General features: G+C 62.4%; 2 protein-coding genes across 2 annotated transcripts; both read left to right on the forward strand.

Annotated features, from left to right (window-relative positions):
* The first annotated feature begins 219 nt into the window (after window positions 1-219).
* SRMS (src-related kinase lacking C-terminal regulatory tyrosine and N-terminal myristylation sites) lies at window positions 220-8,307 on the forward strand. The gene is made up of 8 exons (XM_070382085.1): window positions 220-811; window positions 3,280-3,401; window positions 3,556-3,722; window positions 4,535-4,676; window positions 4,760-4,918; window positions 5,340-5,521; window positions 5,619-5,775; window positions 6,011-8,307. Exons 1-8 carry the CDS (start codon window positions 450-452, stop codon window positions 6,202-6,204), a joined length of 1,485 nt encoding a protein of 494 aa, XP_070238186.1. The 5' UTR covers window positions 220-449; the 3' UTR covers window positions 6,205-8,307.
* Window positions 8,308-8,947: 640 nt separating this feature from the next.
* PTK6 (protein tyrosine kinase 6) lies at window positions 8,948-15,367 on the forward strand. Its single transcript, XM_005911320.2, has 8 exons — window positions 8,948-9,177; window positions 10,850-10,971; window positions 11,253-11,413; window positions 11,899-12,052; window positions 12,662-12,823; window positions 13,856-14,037; window positions 14,766-14,919; window positions 15,105-15,367. The coding sequence occupies exons 1-8, from the start codon at window positions 8,948-8,950 to the stop codon at window positions 15,290-15,292; spliced, it is 1,353 nt and encodes a 450-aa protein (XP_005911382.1). The 3' UTR covers window positions 15,293-15,367.
* Window positions 15,368-15,931: the final 564 nt, after the last annotated feature.

A 15,931-nucleotide genomic window follows, 5' to 3' on the forward strand; every position in this document is an offset into this window, starting at 1 on the left:
TTCTCCACAGGGACCTCCCCCCGGCTTCACCTTTCACAGCCCACGAGACCCCGCCCACCACGCCCCACCGAAACCCCACCCACAACGGCCCCACCCCTGAGGCCCCGCCCATCACGGCCCCACTTCAGGACCCCGCCCCATAGTCCCGCCCTGACGCCTGTCCCGGGATTGGGCCCGCCCCACCTTCACGAGACTTGGAGCAGTTGGGGACCAGTCCTGCCGGCGAGACAACCTAGAGGTCGACGAGAGCAACGGCTGTCGTGTGGCCGGCTCTGGAGGGCCACCCAGCGCTGCTCTGAGCACCGCAGGGAGCTGGTGGGGGCCTCTGGAGCGTCTGTCCCCCCCCAACCCCGCCCCAGCGCTTGCCGTCCCACCGCCCCTCCAGTGTCTCCCCGTCGGGGTCCCGGAGCTCCGCCGCTGCGCCCCCACCGCCCCCTGCAGAACCCGGCATGGAGCCCTTCCTCAGGAAGAGGCTGGCCTTCCTGTCCTTTTTCTGGGACAAGATCTGGCCGGCCGGGGCACCGCGGTTCCCAGACCCCGACGCTGACCTGGAGCTGGAGCCCGCCGCAGAGGAGCCCAGTACCGCGGAGCCTTGCAGCCCCCCGGCGCCCGCGCAGCTCTTCAGGGCGCTGTGCGACTTCACGGCGCGGCGCGCGGAGGAGCTGAGCGTCAGCCGCGGGGACAGGCTCCACGCCCTCAGGGAGGAGGGCGGCTGCATTCTGGCCCGCAAGCTCTCGGGCTGGCCCTGCACTGGCCTGGTGCCCATCACCTACGTGGCCAAGGTGGCCCCTGAGACGCTCTCAGACCAGCCGTGAGTACCACTGCTCTAGGGAGTCAGTAATAAGTGCAGGGTAGTTTGAGGCCTGCACATCCAGCATCACTCCTCAGGCCCCGCCATCCAGAGGTGAGCAAGTTCCGCATGTGTGGTACCGGGATGGTGTGCAAGATGGGCGCCTGATTCCGCTAGGAGAGGAAGGGGCAGGGACTCTGGCGGCCGTGGTTAGGTGCGGCCGCGAGCCGGCTAGACGGTGTGTGCATACTGCACCTGCCACGCCTGCCTGCTGGCACACGGGGATTCAGACCTGGTGTCCAGCAGTGTTTGCTCAGTGGTCATTGTTTGGGGCAGGGGGCTGAGGACTAGGATGCAGTGAGGTGGTGAGGACATGGGTGAGCAGAGAGGCCGTTCTTGTGCTGTGAGGGGTGAGATAGTGACCTCAGTGTGGAAGGGGTGATAAGCTGGGTCAGACCTGTGCCTTTGTCCACCCCCTCACCTGTGCACATTCACCTGGCCTCCTCCTGCTCTGGGCCAGGCATGGGGCAGACACGGTCTTTGGGATTGCTCCCAAAGAGGTTCGTTTTCAGGGTGGGTACAGATGGGAGAGCCCACCCATTCCCCTGAGTGCCTGAGGCCCCTAGGGCCAGGGCAGTCCACAGGTGGGCAGTGGCTGGCATGGACCCTTGGCTGTTTGCATGCCAGTTGTGTGGTCATGGCAGGGAGCAGAGGCTGGGTACTTTCCCAGAAGGCTCCTCAGAGCAAACACTGCTGGACACCAGGTCTGAATCCCCGTGTGCCAGCAGGCAGGCGTGGCGGGTGCAGTATGCACACACCGTCCAGCATGCACACACTGTCCAGCCGGCTCGCGGCCCCACCTAACCACTCCCGCCAGAGTCCCTGCCCGTTCCTCTCCCTGACCTCTTGGCCCAGGCTCAGGGTCCTCAGGACACAGTGTGTGCTCGTGCCGGGCAGGCCCCCACCACGTGGCTATGGACAGAGTACATGGGCCTTTGACCCAAACCCTGGGCATGGCCCCTACCTGTCTTTCCTCTGAATGTCTTGGCCATTGTCATCCCTACCTGCTAGAAGGAGGGGGCGCCTGGGGAACCCTTGGGCAGAGGCACCTCTTCCCAGTCCTGGTGCCACAGAGGTGACATGCCGGCTGAGAAAGGCTAGAAACTGGCTGGTGAACAGGGCTAGCAAAGGGAGGCTGCCCAGACCTCGCCCTGACATGGGCCCCAGGTCCTGCACCCGGCTTGATCTTTGCAGACCAGCAGCAGGTCTCATGTCACTCAAGCTACCTTTGGCATCCTGGGGACCCCTGGGGCACCCACCATCTCCTGGAGATGTACATCTGGGGGAAAGCCTGAGTCACAGGAAGGTGCCTTCGGAGGGGACTCCAGCCCCACCCCCCAGCCATTCTGATGGGAAGGGGGCCCACAGTCCCTCCAGGTGGAGGACAGACCGGGTCAACAGCTCCTGGAGGTGGGCAGGGTCCGGGGGAGGGGAAGGGCTGCTTGGAGGAGTAGCTAATGACTATTTGTCTGGGCTGCAGATGAAAGGGCTGCCACACTTGCTGTGTCATTACCCTCAGACACCTGGCTGCCTGTCCCCTGGGCCAGCCAGGCAGGAGGAGACCCCTCAACTTTACAAGATGCTAGGACACCCCAGGCTTATCTCGCCCACTGCTCTGCAACCAGGGCCTAGAGTCCAAGAACATATCAGAAGTCTGGGTGTACATGGGGGTTCAGCCCTGCCCCCCAGGCCCTGATGTGGGTCCAGGGGCTGGGGAGGTGGAAGCACTGCTGACCTGGGACTGTCCTCTGTAGCCCCTCCCCACATGAGAGTCTCTCCTGGGTAGAGGGTCCCCGAGGCAGGGGCTGGCTGCAGGAGGCCCTCGGTGGATGGAGCCCGCAGATGCCTGGGGCTGGGCCTCCTGCTTCCGAATCAGTGTGTCTCTGGCTTGCTGTCCACCCAGGGCCTGTCTAGGGGAACCACGTCCACAGGTCCCTGACCCTTCCCCAGATGTCCGCTGATTTTACCTCCTAACAAACCTCTGCCCCTCCCACCATCACCCTGCCCCACCCTGTCCTGCCTCAGCCTCAGCCCAGCCCCACTGCTCACTCCGGCCATGTTGTTTGCTAGCCCCCTCCCCAAAGAGCCCCAGAGTAGGCACAGATGTCTATCTGTGCCAGGGTGGGCCTGTCTCTGCCCCTGTTCTTCCAGGCCCCATTCTCACCCCAGGCTCCAGCAGCAGCCCCTCCCAGGTTGTCTATCCGGTCCTTTGTTTGGGGGCCCCCACCTTGTGCCCAGTCCCCAAGGACTCCAGAGACTGGGCCCTGGGGCTGGGGCATGTGCAGACCCTAGACTGGGCCCCCAGTATCAGGCACCAGGTTCCTCTCTTTACCTCCTGCGTGGAGTGGGCATCTGGGGCCCGACCTATGGGAGTCATGAATGTCTCAGGGCTGGGCTAGTATGGAGACTGCTGTGTCCGCCCTTTGCAGCTGGTACTTCAGTGGCATCAGCCGAACCCAGGCCCAGCAGCTGCTCCTGTCTGCCCCCAACGCGCCGGGAGCCTTCCTCGTCCGGCCCAGTGAGAGCAGCCATGGGGACTTCTCACTGTCAGGTACCAGGGTGCCCTTGACCTCAGGGTGGTGGCTTCTCCAGGCAGTGCCAGCCCCCAGCCCACTTTGGGTCCAACAGTATGGGTCGCCTGGTTGAGATGGTGGGAGGGTCAGGGCTGCAGCCAAGATGGGGTCTCCATCTCTGTGCCCTCCCAGTCCGGGCCCAGACCAAAGTCTGCCACTACCGCATCTCCATGGCAGCCGACGGCAGCCTTTACCTGCAGAAGGACCGGCTCTTCCCCAGTCTGGATGAGCTGCTGGCATATTACAAGGCCAACTGGAAGCTGATCCAGAGCCCACTGCTGCAGCCCTGCACAGCCCAGGTGGGCCCATCCCTTCCCCTGCCGTGCATGCCCCAGGTGGGCCCATCGCCCCCTGCCCTGCCCGCCCCAGCTGTGCCTGTCCCCCCCTGCCCTGCCCACCCCAGGTGGGCCCATCCCCACCTGTTCCGCCAGGCTGCCCCTTGCCAGGCCTGTGACATTTCTCAGCACGTGTCCAGATGGCTTAGCCCAACCCTGGGTGAAGCTCCTGTGACTCCTCTGCACTCTGGCTGTGACCCTGCCCTGGTCGCAGGGTAGGGTCTGCTCTCACAGGGTCATCCCTATGGGATTCTCTTCTCTGAGGGAGGAGGGGAATGAGGCCTGTGAGATGCCCTCCCTCCCTGCCCAGCTCTGCCATGGAGCAACCAGGAGGGTGGGGGGTAGGCAAGTTGGGGAAGGCGTCCTGGATGGCACCCACAGCCGCCCCAGGCCAGCGTGGAGCCCGTGGGAAGAGATGCCTGTCGGGACGGCCACACCTGTGCTGGAGCCATGGTATCTGTGATGGTCCCAGTCAGGCAGTCCTGCCAGGGGCCGAGCAGCCATCTGGTTCCTCTGGTCTCTTAATGACAGCCTGGATGGGACAGTAATGAGTGTGGATGGATGCCTGCACCGGCAAAGGTGCCACTTAGGTCCGGAAGCACTTAGGGCTAGGCTTCCAGAGGTCAGCACCTAGGCCCCTGGCCCTGAGCAGGGTCGGAGGCGAGTGTGTGCTGGGACACAGGGGCAGAGAGCTGGAGGCCCGGGGCCCCAGGAGAAGCTGTGCACTCTGCCCAGGGAACCACAGGCAGAGGCCCTGAGTGCTCCCACCCCTGCAGAAGTCCCTTGAGCAGGATGAGTGGGAGCGGCCCCACTCGGAGTTCACCCTGCGGAGGAAGCTGGGCGAAGGCTACTTCGGGGAGGTGTGGGAAGGCCTGTGGCTGGGCTCCATGCCCGTGGCAGTCAAGGTCATCAGACCAGGTGGGTGGGACCCCGGACCCCAGGGTGGTAGCAGTGGGCGGCGGTGGTTATGGCAGGTCCTGGAATGCTGCCCTGTCCCGCAGGCGACGTGAAGCTCGCCGACCTGGCCCAGGAGATACAAACGCTCAAGAGCCTGCGGCATGAGCGCCTCATCCGGCTTCATGCGGTGTGCTCAGCGGGCGAGCCCGTGTACATCGTCACGGAGCTCATGCACAAGGGCAGCCTGCAGGCCTTCCTTGGCAGTGAGTGTCGCGGTGGGGATGGGGATGCCCTCGCCCTTCCTGATGGTCCTCCAGGCCTTTTTACTGAATGCTGATTGTCCAAGGCCCAGATGGCCAGGGAGGGCTCTGGCCATGAGTGAGGTTGGGCGGGGTCTGGACACTGCAGTTCCAGGTGGGGCCCCTCTGGGTCACTAATTCTACACTAGGTCACTAGTTCTGGCATGGACCCCACCAGACCCCGGGTGCGCCCCTCCCCCACTTTGGTCTGTTTCTGTTCCTGGTTGGGAACCAGGGCCAGGCTGACACAGAACCATGACACAGTGCCCCCCTGCGGCCTTGGCAGGCAGTGCTGTCCTCACCCAACTTAAGCTGGGGACCCCGAGGCGCGGAGGGCAGTGACTAGGGCAGACGCCTGCCGCCTGACTGTCGGCCCTGCCTGCAGGCCCCGAAGGCCAGGCCCTGAGCCCGCCCTTCCTGCTGACCTTTGCCTGTCAGGTGGCCGAGGGCATGAGCTACCTGGAGGAGCAGCGCATCGTGCATAGGGACCTGGCTGCCAGGAACGTGCTCGTGGGCGACGACCTGGCCTGCAAGGTGGCCGACTTTGGCCTGGCCCGGCTACTCAAGGTCAGCGTGGGCTCTGGCCACGGGCTGCTGGGCGACTCAGGGGCTCGGGGGGAGGCTGCCTCTCCACCCATTGCACCACTGGTCTCCCCTTTCCCAGGATGACGTCTACTCCCCGCGCAGCGGCTCCAAGATCCCCGTCAAGTGGACAGCGCCTGAGGCAGCCAGCTACTGCGTGTACTCACCCAAGTCCGACGTCTGGTCCTTCGGGGTCCTGCTCTACGAGGTCTTCACATATGGCCGGTGTCCCTACGAAGGTGGGCCTCCTGGCAGCACAAGGCAGGAGGCAAGGGTAGTCCAAGGAAGGAAGCATGGGAGCCAGCCTGGAGAAGGAGGCACCCCCTACCCAGGGATCGCTGAGCCTGGAAGGGGTACCAGGCCTGGAGGCTGCCTGCTTGGCATGGTCTGCCCAGGGCTGGAGGTGAGCTCCAGGGTGACTCTTAGGCCAAGGGAGGAAGCACCTGCCCAGCCTCTCTTCTTGCCCCTCCCCAGGGATGAGCAACCACGAGACTCTACAGCGGATCGCACGGGGGTACCGGCTCCCGCGCCCGGCCGCCTGCCCAGCTGAGGTCTACGCGCTCATGCTGGGGTGCTGGAGGCGCTGCCCGGAAGAGCGGCCAGACTTCACCACACTGCGGGAGAAGCTGGGTGCCACGAGCAGGCGCCGCCGCCCCGCCCTCACATGACCCGGGTTCCTGCCCAGGGACCCCTCTCACGGGACAGTGTTTGCCAATAATACCTGCTGCCCAGAACTGGTGCCAGCCCACAGAGCCTCTGGCTGTGGACCTCACACCCTGACATGTGCTGACACACAAAGCTTGTGCACACGAGGCAGACACATGCGGACACCCACTCAGACAGGAGAGGGACTGGCATCCTCCAGCAGCATGACCGGTGTTCCCCAGAGAGGGAGGGTCTCAGCAGAGAAGCCCAGACAGAGCCCACATTCGCCCTGACCTCAGGGAGACACTGGGCAGAGAGGCCTCCTGCCCGTGCCTGCCTCATCGAGCCCCCTCCCACAGTCAGGAGCCTCAGTGGGTTGCTGTGGCTTTCTTGCAGCTGCCGGTGCTAGGGCTTTGGTAGGCCCAGGGCGCTGGCCCCACGTTGCACAGACTGGCATAGCCACTCCCTCTTGTGGGCCACCTGGGCCTGAGCCCTTAACCAGAACAGGACCTGGGGCTGATGGCTCAGCCCTCCATCTGGTGGATCGTGCCCAAGGAAGAGCTGGCCCTCACGTGCCCACCTCCACCCCAGGGCATCTTGGCGCCCACATCTGGGGATTCAGAGGCAGCACACCCCCTGGGCTGTGGGCAGGAACAGGATGGCGGGGGAGGCTGCAGAGGCCAGGTGAAGAGCCTTTCCCATGCCCCTGGGGCTGGAGCAGAGAGACAGAGAGAGGGGGTTGTCAGGCCACAGGAAGCTCAGACTGGTGACTAGGTGACTGCGTGACGCTCTGGGCAGTTCTCTGTGGGTGGGGCAAAGGTCAGGGAGGCATCATGCCTCAGAGCTGGGGTCCTGGGTGCTGGCTGACTGTGCAGGGTCGGGGGGTGGGTGCAGACGTTGATGCTCTGGCGTCTGGGCACCTGGTGACCACTGGCCCTCCTGTGACAGGAAGCAGCCAGTTTCCAGGTGCAACTGCTGCCCTGGGGCTGATCTCAAGCACGGCTTCATCACAGGACGTGCGCTGTTGGCTTCACCTCACCCTGCCGGCTCCAGTCCCACGAGATGGACATGGACAGGGACTGGGCAGGTGGGGTCCACCCTCAGGGTTCCCGACTCTCATCCTGGGATCCCCAGGCTGGCAACTGTGCTCCAGAGGCCTGTGGGACAGAAGGGGCAGAGGCATCACGGGGCAGGAAGCTGGGACCCTAGGGTGCAGATAAGTGACCCGCCCCCGGGGCTGCTCAGATGCTCAGAAAAACAGTTTGTGCAGGGTTGGAGAAATTGGGGCAGGGGACTTCCCAGAGGGGAGGGGAGGGGGCCCTGGGGAGGGTGAGGGACCCCTTGGGCAGAGAGGGGAAATGAGAATAGGCCACTTCGGGGCCCCAATCACCTTGGTTGTGGGTCAGAGCCTGAGACATGGTCCCCAGCATCCCCCCCCGCCGCCCCCCGCCAACCAGGCAGATGAGGGAGGGGGCAGGAGGGTTTGGTCTGAGCCTTTTGGGACGCCAGGCAGCTGGGCCTCAACTCTGCCCTGGCCTTCAGCCCCTAACCCCTCTCTAACCTGTCCTGGGAGAGCTGGAGGGCCCGAGGGTGAGGGCTGGGCTCCTCCGGCTCAGGTGGTTCCCAGACCAAGAAGCCTGTGGGGCTCGGGCTCCAGCCGCGTTGAAGGACTCACCCTCTTCGTTTCCTGGGGTGTGTGGGAACTGGGGCTGGCAGGCGTCCTGGGCGGGGAGGAGCATGCTGGGTGGGGTGATGGGAAAGGCAGGTGTGCGTGGGGTAACTGGCGCTTCCTGGGGGTGCATCATCAGCACAAGCTAAACAGGTTTGACGCTGATGCCCTAGTGAGGGCCCGGGCCTCAGCCTCAGATTCCTCCCATTTGCTGGTGTGATGGGCAGAACTGGAGGCCCTCTGGACACAGCTCAGGGGCGGGGCCCAAGGCCAAGGGGGTCAGAGAGTTCTGGCCAACGGTGAGGGGGTAGGTGTGCAGGGGTGGGGGCTTTGGAACTTCTCACCGCCCAGCCGTCTGTCCGTCCCCTCTGGGTCCTCCTTGGTCAGAACCAAGCAGGCTTGTTCTTGATCTCAGAGAGGCGGATGGTGCCTAGTCTCTTCTCAATAAAAGGGAAAATGCCCACAAGCAGGATGAGTGTGTGAGTCCCTGCTCATTGTCCTCACAGCCCTCCCATTGGACAGAGTCCCTGGCACCCCAGCCTCCGGCTGGGGAGGAGGTGCCTGGGCCTCAGGGGAGCTCCTCCGGGGGCGGGCAGAGAAGCAGCCCTGGGCTTTTGGTGAGGACCCTGCTGGGAACTGGCTGTCCTGGGATCTGGGCTCAGCCACAACAGTCCGGGGGGGTTGGGGGAGGGCATGCCTTGTCCTGCCCCTCCAGCTCCAAGTCCCACGCCTCCTGCCTGATCAGTGACTCCCCTCTCCCCTCTCCTGGCGCTTAGGTCTGGCCATGTGGCCAGTGGCACCTGTGACCACTTGGTGGGCAGCTTTCTCGGCAGGTGTTAACTGATCAGTTAGTGCCCAGACTGACCTGGCCCGGGGGTGGCCCTCAGGGTGGAGCCTAGGGTGCCTGAGAAGGCCTGAGAGGGGTCGTCCCTGGTGGCACAGGTGTGGCTGGCACGGCTGCCTCATTACAGGGAAATGGGTGGTGGCTCAGTGGGGCAGGGACAGGCTGCTGGGGACAGCCCTGCCCACATGCTGCTCCCAGCTGGACCGGAGAAGGTGGCAAGGCCAGACAGCCCAGTTTTGCTGCTGCACCAGCCATGGGGTCCGAGGGCCAGGTTCCCCTGGGCCCCAGGTACATGGGCCTCTGGGACTTTGAGGCTCGGACTGCTGAGGAGCTGAGCTTCCAGGCAGGGGACCTCTTCTACGTGGCCAGAAAGGAGGAGGAGTGGTGGTGGGCCGTGAGGCTGGATGGGGCAGGCCGGGCCCTGGCTGAGGGCTACGTGCCCTACAACTACCTGGCTGAGAAGGAGACTGTGGAGTCGGAGCCGTGAGTGTCCCTGTGGCCCTGGTGGGTCACTCCAAGGCACCCCCATCCCTGGGCTATGCAGCCCCATATGAGCTTGGGACAGGGGTGTGTGGGGACAGAGCTCTGTGCCTCTGTGGCTGGGCTCTGGGTGTAGGCAGGCGCCCTGGGCTGCCACAGACTGGGAACCCATGGTTCCATCTCCCTACCCCTGTCCCCCTGCGAGGCCAGGCCTACCATCCTGGTCTTGGGATCCCTGGCTGGGCATCTGTGTGTGACTTCTGGGGAGGGGGTCCTGAGGCTGTGGCCCCTCCCTGGGCTTCCCCATGGTCAGTGCACAGTGTTGGGCCCAGAGAGGGCAGAGTCTGGGCCTTCTGGGGAGTGAAGCTTTCCTCCCCTTCCAAATACCCAAAACCAGACATGTGGCCTCATCAGAGGGAGTGGGAGTTGCGACAGGCCAGCTGGGGTGTGGGCCACAGACATGCTTCCTATGCCAGCATGACTGCCTGTCACTGGCAAGGTAGCTCCAGGAAGTGACGACAGTCCTGAGGGGCTGCCCAGGAATCTTGGGCCACAGGAGCAGCCTGGCCTGGGCATGCTCACACGACCCAAGGAGGTTCTATGAACTCTGGGTAGGGAGTCCCTGTGTGCCTATGTGCCCCACTGATGGAGTGCCTACTGTGTCCTCCTGGAGGGACACAGCACACACTGGATGGCCTCAGGCAGGGTCAGCATGGCCAGGGCAAAGGCCCTGAGTCCCTGGGAACACAGCACATTTGAGAAGTGGAAGGAGGCAAGGAGGTGGGGTTGGGAGCAAAGGGAGAGACTCCAGAGGTGCTGGGCAGGTGGGTGCGAATGGGCTGTGAACCCCGCAGGGCTCAGTGCGGGCCAGTGGTCCTCTGTGTGCGGGTGCTTACGTTTCAACAGGGCCTGGGGAGTCGAGGGTGCAAAGGGCAGAGTGGCTGGCAGCAGAGGTTCCCTGGGGAGTCCCACTGGCCCCACCCTGCCCTCCAGAGTCCAGGCTGGTCCCTGCCCTGGCGCTGGGAGTCGGGGTGTGAGAATGGGTGTGTGCTGGTGCATGTGAATCCTCAGGTCCCAGGGCTTTTGAGCACCGTGTGTCTGTGGCCCCAGGGGGAGAAGGTGCCACAGGGTCACAGGACAGTGTAGCCCAGGAACTTCCCTCGTGGTCCAGTGTTTAAGATGCCGCACTGCCATTGTAGGAGTGTGGGTTCCATCCCTGGTTGGGGAACTAAGATCCCACATCCTGCATGTTGTCTGGCAAGGCCAAAACAAAACAACAACAACAACACAAAAAACCCAAACAAGATGAGTCCAAGTGCATGGCTGCAGAGTCACATCTGAAGTTGGGGATGGGTCGCTGCACCCACAGGATGGGGGGCTCTATCCCCACAGACATGGGATGCCCCAGGCAGAGTGGTGGGGGGCCTTTCCCACTTCTGGATCTCCAGGCCTTTCCTGGTATCCAGAATTGACCACTTGGGACATTTGGGGTTGGCGATGGGCAAAGAAGGGTGCTCTGGGTCAGTGAGTGTCAGAGGGCACCTGTGGGTTTGGGTTGGGACACAAGGAGGCAGAGGGTCAGATCAGGTGGGGGCTGGGACTCAAGGTAGGGGCCGAGACTTAAGGCGGGGGCACTGGGGGGATCTGCTCTGCTCAGAGTGCCCCCATCCCGCAGGTGGTTCTTCGGCCGAATCTCTCGTTCGGAAGCTCTGCACCGACTACAGGCCATGGGCAATGAGCAGGGGTCCTTCCTGATCCGCATCAGCGAGAAGCCAGGCGCCGATTACGTCCTCTCAGGTACCCACTTCCTGCCCTCCCCATTTCACAGCCCCCCCACCCACCCCCGGGCCTGACTTCCAGACTTCTGGTCCCTAAACCCTTCGTGCATGTAGAGTTCAGCCCCTCTGGCCTATCCTCTCCCCTGTGCTGGGACGTCTAGACCTTGCCCTGGGAGCTCTGACCCTTGGTGGGCGAGGGCCCCAAGGTCTGGGCCCCTGTCCCGAGGTCCTGCTGGGTCCTTACTTTCCCCGTTGGGGGCCCCTCTTGGCACCTGTTCATGAGTGCCCCTCTCTGTCCAGTGCGGGACCAGCAGACCGTGCGCCACTACAAGATCTGGTGGCGGGCCGGCCGGCTGCACCTCAACGAGGCTGTGTCCTTCCCTGGCCTGTCTGAGCTTGTGGATCACCACAAGGTCCAGAGCCTATCCCATGGCCTGCGGCTGACCTCGCCCTGCCGGAAGGTAGGGGCCCCTGACCCCCATGCCAGACCCTGGCCTCCCCACTGCCCCTTACAGGGATACGAACCCTCCAGTGGAGATGGGTATGGGTCCTTGCTCAACTGCCCAGGCAGCCTTGGGGACACTGTCTGGGGACTCTGGCACCCGGGCAGCTGTGGTTGTACAGAGCAGGGCATGGGGGGAGGGTGGGCACTCTCACCCCTGGGCCAGCAAGAGGTCAGCTGAGTTCCTGCCATGTCCTGAGTCTCTCCGGCCATATGCCCTGGCCGGCAGCCAGACAGGACTTTTGTCTGAATGGCAATCAGGCCAGTGTCACTGGTTCAGAGCAGATGGAGGGTGGTTTTTGTCTGCTGGACACAGAAGGGGTCAGCCTGGCTGGGGGCAGCCTCTGTGAGCCCAGCTACATGCTGGACACCAGGACCCTCCCAAGCAGGACGTGGCTGAGGCTGACTTCATGTGGACGGGTGCCCCTGCCCATGTCCCTGCAGCACGAGCCAGAGCCCCTGCCCCACTGTGATGACTGGGAGAGGCCACGGGAGGAGTTCACACTCTGCAGGAAGCTGGGCTCCGGCTACTTCGGGGAGGTCTTTGAAGGGCTCTGGAAGGACAAGGTCCGAGTGGCCATCAAGGTGATCGCCCGAGGTCAGTGGGCCCCAGGCCAGAGACTTCTGCCTCGCTTGTGGGGGTCGGCTGGCCCAGCAGCCTTGGGCCCCGACGCCTCGCCCACCACTCAGCACCCTAACCTGGACCATGTGTGGCACCCAGTGCAGCGTCTGGGTGGCTTTCTCCTTTCATGCTGCTACCCAAGTGCACTTATCCTGACAGGAAATTTTAAATTCTCAATGTAAATGGAAGAAAAGCCCTTAGAATAAGTAATCACCAGAAATCTGAAAAGTTTCATCTAGACTCTTCTTAGATGAACCACCCACTTCAGGAACCAGGGACCCAGGGCTGCAAGCGAGCACATTTAGAGGGAGTTCTAGCTCCACATCAGATTGGGCAGGGGTAAACCCCATGGGGTATCTGTGGTGCCTGGGGTATGGGGAGAGCTGCTGGTGGGCATAGTGGACCCCCCACGTGAAGAGTGGGGATGAGGCTGTGTCTGACCTGGCATCCTGGCCTGGGAGATGGGGTATCCGGAAGGGTGCCCACATTTCCTGAGCTGCTGCTGGTACGGCTGGGTGGAGGGGCAGGCAGAGGGCCCCCAGCTTCTCCAGAGGCCACACCCAGCGAGGCTGCCCACCCCCACAGCCGACCTTCTGCACCAGCACACGTTCCAGTCGGAGATCCAGGCCATGAAGAAGCTGCGGCACAAGCACATCCTGGCCCTGTACGCAGTGGCGTCCGCGGGGGACCCAGTGTACATTGTCACGGAGCTCATGCCCAAGGGGAGCCTGCTGGAGCTGCTGAGGGGTGAGTAGGGGCACCAGAGTGACTTGTGCCAGCTGGAGGGAACGGGAGACGTGCACAGATGTGTACCCCACACCACGCACAGGACAGCCTGGGGTTCTGGGGGCTTCCTCAGCACTTTTCTGCTTACAAAAGGATTTAAAATATCTTGTGATGAATGTACCACTTGTTCATTGTAGGAATTTGAGAAAATACAGATAGGATCAAAGACAAGAAAAGCCCCCCATCACTCCTGCACCCACAGTGAAGTGAGGCCTCGTTAGTCAAAGGCTTGGTGTGGCTGCAAACCCTTCCTGCTACTGGGACACACAGCCTAGTCTCACTGCTGTCCTCTCTTCCTGGAAGACACTGTCGCTTCTTCTGGTGTTTGTGAACATGCTTACACAGCCACACAACTGCACACACTCACATGCCGTGTATCTCACTGACGCACAGACCTCATCATCTCTAACAAGAGCCATCACTTAACACCCATAGCAGACAACCACAGCCAGTGAGTGGAGGCGCCACTGTGTGCAGACGTGGCCTGACTGCAGAGATGCTGCAAAAGGAAGAAGTGTGCATGCAGGATAAACTACACCCAGTATGCATGTGTGTGCATCGGGGGGTCTACTTTAATACAGCAACATTGGGAATACTTTACACTTGATCATTGCAAGCAGTTTCCCATATCATTAAATGTTCGTCAGAAATGAAATCCTGATAAGTCTGTGGGCCACCACGTGGATGTGCCATGTCCACTTAGGTGCCTGTTGTTGAAATCTTCTGAGGTTTTCATGTAAATAATGCTGGGCCAAACATCTGTGTACATATGTCTGAGTTCTTACTGCTTCAGTGTGGATTCCCAGAAGGAAATTCCAAAGGGTTATGTGCTGACTGTATCAGCCTCTACAAGGCCTGCAGTGGCTCCACAGTTCCAATTTAAAATCAGGCCATCTGCCCTTTGCCCCAGCCCCTCCCCTGAGCACGCGAGTCTGCAGAGAGGACTTGGCCCTGGCTGGTCCTGTTCACCCACGCCTCCCCTGGCCTCTGCAGACTCCGACGAGAAAGCCCTGCCCGTTTCGGAGCTGATGGACATTGCAGCACAGGTGGCTGAGGGCATGTGCTACCTGGAATCGCAGAACTACATCCACCGGGACCTGGCTGCCAGGAACATCCTCGTGGGGGAAAACAACATCTGCAAAGTCGGGGACTTCGGGCTGGCCAGGCTCATCAAGGTAGGGGCGGAGCAGGGTGGAGAGCTGAGGGGGCAGGGCATGGGCAGTGAGGGCACGGGTCACTGGAAGTTCCTGTGGCCTTCACGTTTTCAGGTGAGATATGGGCTATGGAGCCCAAGCTGTCCCTCAACAGGGTTAGGAGGCTCCTGGGAGGGCAGTGCAGGCCCTTGGACAAGTCTAGGAGGACAGCTCTGTGCCCAGAAGCTGCGAACACGGAAGTCCCTGCTGAGCGGGTGGGTGGCAACGGCAGGACAGGGCGCACAGGCAAGCAGGGTGTGGGGGAGGCACCTGGCCCAGCAGGCTGGCAACATAAGCACTTCTAGGACTCCCATTAACACACTGAGAAGTTGAGGGGATTCCTTTAGTCATGACACCCAGAGCTAAGTGTCAGCCATTCCTGACTGCTCCTCAAGCAGACCCTGCATTCCCCTAGCTTGGCTGCTAACCTGCTGCCCCCGCCCAAGTCTTCTTGAAGCTCACTCGAAGCTCACTTTCAGGGATTCTCTGCCCCTTGTTCTGGGAGGCTTTCCTCTGGGTTCTGCGACTGGTTTTCCAGGGCATGGCCTGTGGGTATCCAGGCACGGTCTGCCAGCTCAGCTCCCAGGAAGCCATGACATGGTGTGGGTCCTGACCGCACAGTTGCCCACCACGTGCCAGGCTCCCCTGGCCTGTCCCTGCTGCAGGGGTGGCCCCCAGGGGTGGCTAACCCAGCATGTGTCTGATTGCAGGAGGACATCTATCTCTCCTATGACCACAACATCCCTTACAAGTGGACTGCCCCAGAGGCGCTCTCCCGAGGGCATTACTCCATCAAGTCTGACATCTGGTCCTTTGGGGTTCTCCTCCATGAGATTTTCAGCAGGGGTCAGATGCCCTATCCAGGTACTGGGCCCCAGCATTGCAGACTCTCAGCAGGGAAGTGGGGGGCTGCCTCCTGGTCACACCCCCCTGCACCACTCACTGGGTATCTTCCAGGGCCACCAGCCAGAAGAGGGCGGTAGGAGTACCAGGGGTGCTGAGGGTACTGGCCTCCTGCCTCCAGAGCATCCTTGTACCACCCACCGCAGGCATGTCCAACCACGAGGCCTTCCTGAGGGTGGAGAGCGGCTACCGCATGCCCCGCCCCCCAGAGTGCCCGCCCACCACACACAAGCTGATGCTCTCCTGCTGGCACAAGGACCCTGAGCAGAGACCCTACTTCAAAGGGCTGTGGGAGAAGCTCTCCAGCTTAACAAGGTACGAGAACCCGCTCTGAGCTCACAGCCTCCCTGCAGGTGCCCAGAGGCCAGGCCACCCTTCATGAGTCAGGCAAGGCCTGAGGGACCTCAAATCATGGCTGTGGACCACCCCGATTCACTGACCATTTGCTGAAGGTACGGACCACTCCCAGAACCAGCTGGACACTCCTGGAAAGGGGCTCTGGCAGACCTGGGCCTACGCCTTCCCCAGTGCAGCCTGGAGCTGGGGCTGTCCCTTTCCCAGATGCCAGTACCTGCAAAGTGCCAGGCACCCCACAGCCAACGTCTACCCTGGAGGCTCCAGGAGCAAGATCACCCCTTTCCTCAGAATGGACCTGTCCCTGGTCCTGACTTGAAGCCCACCAACTAGCAGGACCAGGGTCAAGCCTCCCTGGCCGTGTGGTGGGGACCTAGGCTTTGGCTGCACCCCCTCTGCCCCCTGGCCCTGCCTGAGACTCGGACTTGTGGGGGCATGATCCCCCAGTCCTCTGCAGAGATAGGCACTGACACCTGCTCCCCAGGGCCAGTGCTATTCCTGTCCACCTGCCCTGGCAAACACCTGCCCTGGGGTGTCTGGGGGCCTCATCTGGACACTGTGGCCAGGACTGGGTGGGGGTCAAGCTAATCCTTGTGGTGGACCCTCCCGACTCAGCCTT

The sequence above is a fragment of the Bos mutus genome, chromosome 13, assembly GCF_027580195.1.
Source record: "Bos mutus isolate GX-2022 chromosome 13, NWIPB_WYAK_1.1, whole genome shotgun sequence".
NCBI lineage: Eukaryota > Metazoa > Chordata > Mammalia > Artiodactyla > Bovidae > Bos > Bos mutus.